The sequence below is a fragment of the Humulus lupulus genome, chromosome 5, assembly GCF_963169125.1.
Source record: "Humulus lupulus chromosome 5, drHumLupu1.1, whole genome shotgun sequence".
Classification (NCBI taxonomy): domain Eukaryota; kingdom Viridiplantae; phylum Streptophyta; class Magnoliopsida; order Rosales; family Cannabaceae; genus Humulus; species Humulus lupulus.
Window position 1 is genome coordinate 228,356,423 of NC_084797.1, and position 10,664 is coordinate 228,367,086.

A 10,664-nucleotide genomic window follows, 5' to 3' on the forward strand; every position below is an offset into this window, starting at 1 on the left:
ATTCAACAAATTTGTTTTGAGGATTAATGATTATGCAAAAGTATCTCTGATATCCTTGGCAGTTATGGCAACTTCAATGCGTCAAGAAAAATGGAATAATGTGAAGAAAAACTTTAAATCAAACATTTTTGAAGTACATTTGTGGAATTGTTCTTGTTAGGCCTACTGCACAGGTTTATAATGACATAAAAAGTTTCTTTTTGCAGCCTTCTCTTTTTCTGCTTCACCATGATGGTTTTGGTAGCCTGACTAAAATCAAGGCAATGTCTTGAAAGTACGACCAAAGTAATAATAACCAAATAAAGATCATAATTTGAAGAAGAAAAAGAAAAAAGAGAAGAAACATTGAAATGGCTCATAAAATGTAATCCATTCTATACTAATTCTTAATTTCTGACAAAGTAAGTTCTTTATAAACATCAAGCATGGGAAAGACCTTGTTCAAACGTTTGAAGGAATGTTCTGATATTGCTTCTAGTTTAAGAAGCGAGTTGGCAAGCCCCATGGCTTCAACTCGCCACCCTGCAAATCCAATTCCTTCAACTAGGAGAATCAAAGTTGTTTCATTTGGCTGGCACCCTTTTCCGACCATTGTTGTGAAAAATTCGATGGCATCATCCATCCTACGTGCTTTGCACAATCCAAGAAGAATAATATTATAGCTGATAACAGATGGCCGGAAACCACCTCTGTCCATGTCTAATAACAACCCAATTGCCTCATTTACCAACCCATCTCTGCACAAACAAGAGATGAGTGAGTTATAAGTGATTTCATCAGGATCAATCCCTTTGCTAACCATCTCTGATATCATCTCCAAAGCCTTAACTCTCTCCCCACAGTTCCACAAAGCGCTGAACATTGTGTTGTATGAACTTACATTTGGAGGACACCCCACTTCCCCAAGCTTGTGAAAGATTTCTAAAGCCTGCTCAGGGTTTCCATTCTTACAGAATGCGGACAAGATCGTGTTGTAGTTCACGATATCCGGCAAGCTACCATCAGAGATCATGTAGTCCATGAATTCTATTGCCAAATCTAACCTTCCATCTTTGCAGAAAGCAGATATCAATGGATCATAGCTATAGGCATCTGGGGTTATCCCCTTTTCCTTCATAGCCTTGAGCACATTCACTGCGTCTTCAACCTTCCCATCTTTACAAAGTGTGCTGATCAAAATGCTGTAAGTCACCACATTTGGCTCACACCCTCTTGAAACCATATCACTCAATAACTTCTCTCCATCATTCCATTTCCCATGATTCAAGAGTGCCCTTAACAAGATGTTATAAGATATCACATCTGGACTACAACCCTTGGCTTCTAAGCTCCTAACAAACTTAAAAGCTCTATCCACCATTCCTTCTCTGCACATTCCCCTGATTATAGCATTAAAAGTACACATATCAGGAAGAAGCCCTCTTGACAACATCTCATCCAAAAGCTCCATAGCTTTGTCAATACCGCCTTCGCTAATGGTTGCCTCAATTAAAATGGTGTAAGTGATCACAGAAGGCACACATTTATCTTTCAACAACTCATCCAAAACCTTAAAAGCCAACTCAACTCTCCCCCTACTACATAGACTCCCAATCATTATGTTATAAGTAATAGTATCAGGCGAAAATCCTTGAGCCCGCATTCTGTCAAGCACTCTGTTGGCCAATTCGATCCTATTCGCCTTACAAAACCCACTGATCATGGCATTGTAAGAAAACAAATCAGGCTCCCCATGTTTCTCCAAAATCTCCATAACCCGGACAGCGTTCTGGACATCCCTAGAACTGAAGAACCCTCTCATCACCTTTGTACAAAGGATAACATCAGGCTTGAAACCCTTAGTAACCATTAACTGAAGAAAGTAAAGGGCCTCATTGTACTTCCCTGCTCTGCAAGCTCTATTAAGGACTTTCAAAAGATGGACTTCTTTATAGCCATAACGGTGCAAAAGGGGTCCTCCTCCTCTTGCTGTTTCAATAGAAACCTTATTAGATCTAAATGGTTTTCTACCGAAGTCTCTACTTGAGCTGAAGCAATTTATGTGAACTGCAGATGCTTTAATACTAGGGCTTCGGCCAGTGCCACAACAGGGACCATCTTGTTTGGAAAATCTATGCAAACTATGACCACCAACCATAAAACTATGTTGGGTAATTGTATACCCCATCTCTCCACCCACTTTTAAGTAAATAAACACCAAAAATAACTACAAAACAGTCGTAGAGGATATACTAATACCACAGAAATGGCATGGCGTCAAACTGAACTGTTCAATAACAACTCATTTCTGCTTTCTCTACCTCCAGCTTAAGAACGAAATTCACAATCTGCACAAATTCAAAAGCAACAATAATATTAACCAAAAGTGACAATCTTTCAGAGTTCAAACACAAAAAGAGAGGAAACCCACTTACAAAAAATGAAAATTTGCACATGAAAGAGGAGGAGGAAACCTCTTCGCCCGTGGGCTGAACTGAAGGAGAGAGGGAAACTCAATGAATCGGCAATGGAGTGAGTGAGTGTGAGAAGCGAAGATGAATTCAAAAGTGGCGGTGTTCCACCGGAAGAGGGAGCTTCAGGGAGGAGCAGAGATCACAACTTCAACTTTTCACACAAAAAAGAGCATTTGAAAGAGGCGGTCGGGGTGGAGGTGGGTGAGGCACGGCAGTAGCGAGTGCCAGAGTCTCAGATAAGGATATGATATCTTGGATTGTAAAGGATATGATAATTTTAAGACAAAAATATTAAATTTTTAAAACTTATTTATAAGTTGAATTTTTGTCAGTTTTTTTTAATATTTGTATAAAAAAATTATTATCCAATAAAATTTAAGTTATAAAATTTGATCTTTCTTTAATTATAAAAATAATAATTATAAATATATGATTATCATTAATAAGTGAAATAATATTACAAAAATTCATATCTTCAGTGCTTAATTTTTTTTTTCCAAAATTTAATTCATATATTTATATTTATACTAGTTATGGGCACATGCACTGTGTGATCATGTAAATAACTAATATTTAATGACTATAAGATATGATGTAAGTAAAAGAAATACAAAATAATAACATGTAAAATAAATTTGTATGTCTACACGTGTGAAGGAGTCGGGAATAAAATATAGAAGGAGCTAAAAAATTAATAATTTTTTTCAATTTTAGAGGGGGCCAATATATATTTTGAGATATAGTTTGTTGTTTGTGTTTTCTTTGTACGACGACGTGGCCTAGGTGAGTGGTATTTGTTGACAGATTTTTTTTGTCAATTACAAATAAAACGTAAAGTTTAAATAAGAGTTTATACATTTTTAGATCATGTGTTTTGACTCATTATCTATTTGGACTTTGTGTATTAACAAATTAATTTTTGAACCTTGTGTTTTATAAAATGGTTCAAATAGATCCCTAAACCTGATTTTGATGAACAAAAAAATTGAGTATAACAACACAGTTCTTAGGCAGAATGACTATATTTTTGTTCTGAGTTGTTAGTTTGATGAATTATTTGTGATTTTAGTTCAAAAAACTTTGATCAAAATCGGATTTAGGGGTCTATTTGAACTATTTTAGAAAACACAGGGTCCAAAAAATAATTTATCAAAACACAGGGTCTAAACAGGTAATGAGACAAAACATAGGGTCTAAAAAAGTATAAACCCTCTAAATAATAGAGAAATCAGACATCAAATTTATGTGGTTTAGACTATTAATTAGCCCTAGTCAACGAGTTAATTGTATTAATGATGAAAAACTTGCAAAGCTCAAGTTCTCTACAAAATTAGGCAGTGTTTTTGTATGCACTTAAAATTGGGATCCTTTTACAAGTGATACCCTAGCCCTATTTATAGCCGGCTGAGGGGATTAAGCTCATTAATGGGAGCAGACATAATCTTTCCATAATATGAATAGTTATATATAAATGAAGTTTTCCTTCCCATAAAATAGATCTATGGGCCCATTAAATATTTGGCAGGCCCAATATGAGGAGATCAAGTCCACTACTTTATTGAAAAATGTATTTTCTGGTATTGGTCAGTGTGGTAGTTGCACGTTTCCTTATGTTAGGCGGCGTCTTGGGACATATTCTTTGCCGCTTATACGGAACCGACAACACATTCTCTGCAGCCATTAGAGGTGTCAGGCAAGTGTCTGTGGTCCCGAGTGCCTCTCTAGCTGACACTTGGCAAAAGTGTTCTCCTTCTGTGGAGAAAGGGTTCTCGAGATTTAATAAGTTGACCATGGCTTGAGACGCTCTAGAAGGCCACTCCCCGCCTAGGTTCTTGGGGAGTGGCTCTCATTGATTACCAGTCGGGCATGTGTCTCCGGTAGTGATAGGAATGACACACAGATTAGGCTCTAGCTTCCGAGGAGGATTAAATGACATAATCCACTTAGGCCCCGTTATCGAATGCAGAAAACATGGACAACGATGTCGTTTAGTCCTCATTGGGACCTAAAAGCCTGATAAATTGAAGAGTCATTTCATCATGATCGGAGAACATACTCGGGGGTTCATTTACTGAATCATTTCCCGAAGATCTCTTACAATAAGTAATCTCACAAGTAGGTACATTGATCTAGTAAATCTCATCGGGATGTGATCAGCCTAACAAGCCCCGAGGAGCTCCCTCCACAGAAAGGAAACTCTCCTGCCAGGTGTCAGTCAGAGAGGCATTCAGGACCACAAATACATACCTGACACCTTTGGTGGCTACAGAGATCGTGTTGTCAGTTCAGTACAACGGGTAAAGTGTGTAGATGCCAAAAACTCTAAACCAATAAAGGACCCCCATCCTATGTCTCTCAAAGAATCAACTCAAGATGGAAACAAGCGAACATGACCTCGAAAAACACGCACCTTGCCCACGGCGTCACGCCTCACACCAAGGGCATCGCGAGGCGCCCTCCCATGGCCTCGCGCCAAGGCGCCTACGAGGCACCCGCCTCGTGCCTGATCCCATGGCCTCACACCTAGGCTCTGCGAGGCACCTGCCTCGCGCCTGCTCCCATGGCCTTGCACCGAGGCTCCTACGAGGCACCCGCCTCGTGCCTGCTCCTATGGCCTCGCGCCTACTCCAAGGGCCTTGTGCCGACCCCCTCACGACATGGTCGTGCGCACACACCTCGCACCTACTCACACGACCCTGAGCCGAGTCCCTCGTGACATGGCCGCACACTCCCGAGAGGCCCCTCTCATCTCACCTCTATGAGCCATCTTACGAGACCATTGCTTCCCCAGCATTTTTGGAGCGTGCACCTTGTTGACAAGGCCCTGCCCTATTTTCTAGGGTAGGTGTCTCCAGCGGGACACACCTTCTTTGTGTATCCCTACCATGGAAACAAGTGGGCTTGACACTTAGTAGAACACAAAGGGGCTTGAGGCATAAGCGTGGCTAGGGGAGGTGAGAGCGTCTATCAAATATGTGGTACACGTGTAGGTACAAAAATGTACATCCCAATTAAAAGGAGTCCGAGTACAGGTACAACATCCACGCCAGACCATTAGTGGGCGTACAAGAATGGTACATAGTAAGGACTCCCTCAGCACACCTATGAGGTTCTTACCCAACAAGTAGTGGAGGTACAACATGGTACTATGGCATGAGTACTTTTGCAAACCCCTGACACATATTAGGACCGACCACCACTCCTCTAGCACCACTACCACCAGCTTCGCGAGAACCTGCAGCCTGCAGATGAGTGCTCCTGTCCCTTCAGGACCACCATGTATTTGGGGAGCCAATAGTGCTCACCTATAAATAAGACCTTCCTTCACCTGAGAAGGGGGTTGGAAATTTATTGTAATAAGAAATTATTGAGTAATACGAATATTCTCTCCATTTTCACTCTGCAACTTGATTCTAAGTTCATATAGCTATCCTAAGTTCTTCTAAGTTTTTTCACAACTCTTCATTTACTTTTAAGCTCATAAGTTTTCCAACTTAACTTAGTTGAGGAGTTCTTCCCATCAACAAGGTGGATGTCCCACAACACAGCCTAAGCTTGGGGATGCATGTAGCTACCCCTTAACAGTACCAGAAATCACATTTTCCAATAATATCACGAGCTTGTTAACCTCGTAGTGGGCCAGTTGACAAGCAAATGGGGCCCAAAAACCTAACTTAGGAAAAAGACCTTGATTTATGTGTAATCTGATCTCATTAAGGGAATTTTATTGTAATCAGCTCTCATTAATGAGTTTAATCCCCTCAGCCGTCTATAGATATAGATAGGTATAACTTGTAAAATGATCCGAATTTTAATGTATGCAAAAATGTTGTCTAAACTATAAAACTTGAGCTTTACAAGTTATTCATCCTTAATATAATTGACTTGTGGACTAAGGCTAATTAATAGTCCCTTAGCTTCGACATAGAGAGATCCATTGGGAATTATTGATTTCATATTTTATTCTAATTTTATGATTTTCAAAACTCAAAATAAGTATAACCTACAATAATAATTTATAAGTGTTCCAGTAAGGGCAAGATATATATCATATGGTAGAGAAAGCTAAATTTTTATACTCAAGTTAATAAAAAAAATTCACAAATTAAATTAATAAATTATTGTGTACACTCCTTACACTAATATTTTTTTTCATTCCAATATTATTGTTTTGTACACTCTTATGCATTTTTAATACTAATAAAATATATCTAATTATCTAAATATTAAAACATTTAAATAACTAGAAGCATTATTAGTATATTTTTTTAAAAAGATTTCATCAATATTTTTCTCTTCAATTTTTTACTCATATTTACAAACAAATAATAAAATAAAAAAATGTTAATAATAATTTAATAAACATCACGTAAAAGAAAACAAATAATTACAAAATAATAAATAAAATTTGATTTCTTACATAACTAATCTTTTATTTTATATATAAAAATAAAAGTTTTAAAGTTTTTCTTTACATTATTCCATTTTTTCTTGACGCATTCAAGCTGCCAAGGATATCAGAGATAATTTTACATAATCATTAGTTCTCAAAACAAACTTGTTAAATAAGAATTGCCAAAGTATTATTTCAGTTTAAACACATCTTCTCAAGCTTTTCCAGCTTCATAATAGGAAATATACACAACAATTAAATATTGCTGTGGACAAATTCATCCATGATATGCTCAACCATTAATCCTAAAGCAAAATTGTTTAATTATTTAACAGGTATCAGTTTCAAAATTGATCTCTAACACAATACTTCACACGAGAAAGTGAAACTATTGACCTACATGGCTAGAAGAAGACTTGAATAAAGCCAAGAACTTTGCATAAAAATTCAGTTTATTCCAACATCAGTCATCTCCTTTCTAAGAACCTTCAATCCAGTTAACTTTTGACGCAGTTCATCAGCCTCTTTCGACATACCAGCAGCGGCTATACCTTTAACGATAGTTGAATAAACTGACTCACCTGGTATGCATCCCCTTGATATCATCATTTCCAAAATTTGTATTGAAATACCCACCTTGTTATTTTTGCATAAACCACTGATCACTGTTCTGTAAGAACTAGTTCTCACCTTGTGGCCTCTCTTGTTCATCTCCATCAGTATCTCAGCAGCTTCCTGAACTAGATCAGCCTTGCATAACCCAAAAATCAAGGACTGGTTGGTAATTTCATCAGGAACAATTCCATTTTCAATCATTTGATGATACAATCCCATGGCTTTCTCCATATAACCCAGTTTAGAAAATCCATCAATCACAATATTGTAAGTGATCAACCCAGGAGCACAGCTGGTACCACTTAAAAAATCAAGTAGTTGGAGAGCCTCATCCATCATTCCTTCTTTACAAAGAGGGCCTAGGAGTGTATTATAAGTTACAATATCTGGAGAACAATTCTGAGAGACCATTTGAGCAAAGAAGTTAATGGCACGATCCCAAATCCCATATTTACACAAAGCATTAATCAAGATGTTGTAAGTAACAACTGTAGGGGGATGTGAATTCTCGTTCATAATGTTCAGGATCTCATCTACTCCATCCCAGCAACCATGTGCACAAAGAGCATGGAGAAGGGTGTTGTAAGTTACAGCAGTTGGCTCAATTTTGCGAGATAGAAGATTATGCACAACTAAAGCTGTTTCCTCAAACTTTCCCTGTTTACAAGTATAATTGATTAGTGAATTGTAGGTAACAATATCGGGGTAACAGCCCTCAACTGCCATTTCTTCCAGTACTTCCATAGCTCTAACAGTTCCCACGTGCTTGCAAACTAGCTCGATGAGAATTGTGTAGGTAACTAGATAAGGAGGACACCCCTTTCTCAGTTGATCCTTCCAAAATCCAACAGCCTGATTATAATTTCCGTTATCAAACAGGAAGCGTATTATCGTATTATAAGTAATCACATCTGGAGGGCAGCCACTCAAGCTCATGTCTTCCAAGAGATCAAAGGCAGATTTTAATTTTCCTCTCTTACAGAGAGCACTGATCATCATGTTGTATGTAATGATATCCAGAATCCCACCAGACATAATAGTGATTTGCAGGACCTTGGCAGCCATGTCTACTTTATCAATATTGATAAGACCCCTGATTAAGTTTTTACAACACTGCAAGTCTGGAACTTGGTTACGACGAACCATAACATCAATAAACCTTGACGCTTCCATTACCTTTCCACGACTGCAGAAATACCGAAGAATATCATTGTTTGTTGTCTCATTGTTTTGAACAAAGCGCCCTTCTAAATGCATCATTGAAGGTTTGCTAGGCCTCTTTATATTCACTTTCTGCTCAGATTTTCTTTCAACATCCACTTCATAAGCATCAGAGGTCCATTCAATTTCATCTTGATTAACTACATCTAAACTACTAAGGCTGACGCTTCTCTGCAAACCTATAAACCGCGAGGAATGAACCTTTGTTTTGGACCTAAATTCTACTATCCACTGTAAACGATTACACTTGCTGAAGCAATTTACGAGAACTGCAGATGCTTTAATACAAGAGCTACGGCCAGTGCCACAAAAGGGATCATCTTGTTTGGAAAATCTATGCAAACTATGACCACCAAACATAAAAATTTGTTGGGTAATTGTATACCCCATCTCTCCACCCACTTTTAAGTCACACCAAAAATAACCACAAAAGAGTCGTAGACCTCAAACTGAACCATTCAATAACAACTCATTTCTGCTTTCTCTACCTTTAGCTTAAGAATGAAATTCACAATCTGCACAAATTCAAAAGCAACAATAATATTAACAAAACGTGGGAATCTTTCAGAGTTCAAACACAAAAGAGAGTATAACCCACTTACAGAAAATGAAAATTTGCCCATGAAAGTTGAATTATTAGTATGTTACAGTAATATTCTAATATGAATCAGCTCAACGCCAGAATAAACTCCCAAAACTGGGTTAAAAAAATTATAATCTGTTAGCTGTAATAATGTTTTACCGTTTTACATGCAATATAGATGCGATGCTACACATAAGGTGTAAAATAAAATCCAAAACCTAGTCCTTTTCAAAAAGTCTTTAAATCAAAGTAAACTGTAATCAAACAAGGGGTAAAAGCAAAGAATTGGGCATCATAGAGAAAGACCTTTGGCATCACTTAATTACAGTCAAAATTATAAAGTTAATCAATATTCTTAAATAATCAAAACTCATTTGCGACTATATTTAAGCAATAGATAACCATTTTTCAAAGTAATCAATTCCAGCAAAAGCATTATAAAATCATTTTAAACAACAACTGTCAATAGCAAAATTCAACAGATAATAAATTGGGGATATGAATATGCATACAAGTCTTCATGCAAAAGAAATATGATAATTGAAGTACGAATCTACAACTAAGAACATGAAGAGAAATTCAAACTAACTTGATACTGAACCTATTCTTTTTTTTAATGCTACTTATTAATTATTTGGAAACAGATTAGGAAGACAACAAAAAGAGAGCCCTCAACTAAACCAAACCAAACCAAACCATAAGAGTAAACCAAATTATCAGACATCAAACGTAGAAAAATATTCAAATTAACAGCAGCATGTCAGTATAATAGATTATCAAACATCAATCACACTCATTTAAAAAAAAAAAACAGATTACAAACATCATAATAATGCATATCAGTAAAACAAATTATATTGAGAGAGAGAGAGAGTTGAGACATTCTGATAAGAGAAACAGAACAGAGCAAGAAAATCAATTGAAGGGAGAAAAAGTTGAAAATGATACCTCTGCTTTGGAGAAAAGTCATAGACCGACCCAAGCTAAGACAAGAGTCGACACTGTGTTTAAGGTTTAGAGGCGAGAGAGTTACATAGAGGGGAAGCGAAGGTGGTTTTCAATCGGCAATGGAGTGAGTGAGAAGCGAAGATGGCTTTCAAAGGGGCGGTGTTCCACCGGAGGAGGGAGTTTCAGGGAGAAAATATTTGAAAGGGGCACGGCAGTGACTTTATTGTCTCAGATAAGATTAAGAAGGATATGATAGTAGGTTATAATTTTTTTTTAATTTATTATTAGGTTTTTTTTTGACAAATTTTAAATATTAGTTTGGATATGAGATTATAAATTTAATAATGTAAACTTAATTTTGAGTATTGGTAAGAAAGACCACTTAGTAGTTGAGCTTGAGAGCATTAGTTGTTAAATACAAACATATATTTATGAGTAATGATATATGTAC

The 10,664-nt window shown here is 37.0% G+C and overlaps 1 protein-coding gene across 1 annotated transcript; it reads right to left on the reverse strand.

Moving 5' to 3' along the window:
* Positions 1–289: 289 nt before the first annotated feature.
* On the reverse strand, positions 290–10,449 carry LOC133780030 (pentatricopeptide repeat-containing protein At5g65560-like). Its single transcript, XM_062219913.1, has 4 exons — positions 10,214–10,449; positions 7,300–9,197; positions 2,301–2,327; positions 290–2,206 (listed from the first exon to the last, which is right to left on the reverse strand). The coding sequence occupies exons 2-4, from the start codon at positions 9,070–9,072 to the stop codon at positions 380–382; spliced, it is 3,627 nt and encodes a 1,208-aa protein (XP_062075897.1). The 5' UTR covers positions 9,073–9,197; positions 10,214–10,449; the 3' UTR covers positions 290–379.
* Positions 10,450–10,664: the final 215 nt, after the last annotated feature.

Bases quoted from the DNA above. Each gene is read 5' to 3' on its own strand.
- LOC133780030 (XM_062219913.1), bottom strand. From the start codon at position 9,072: ATGGGGTATACAATTACCCAACAAATTTTTATGTTTGGTGGTCATAGT. The intron at 2,328-7,299 runs AACTGAATTTTT...GAATTTGTGCAG, and splicing joins AGATGACTGATGTTGGAATA to ATTGTGAATTTCGTTCTTAA. The intron at 2,207-2,300 runs GTAGAGAAAGCA...ACTGTTTTGTAG, and splicing joins ATTTCGTTCTTAAGCTGGAG to TTATTTTTGGTGTTTATTTA.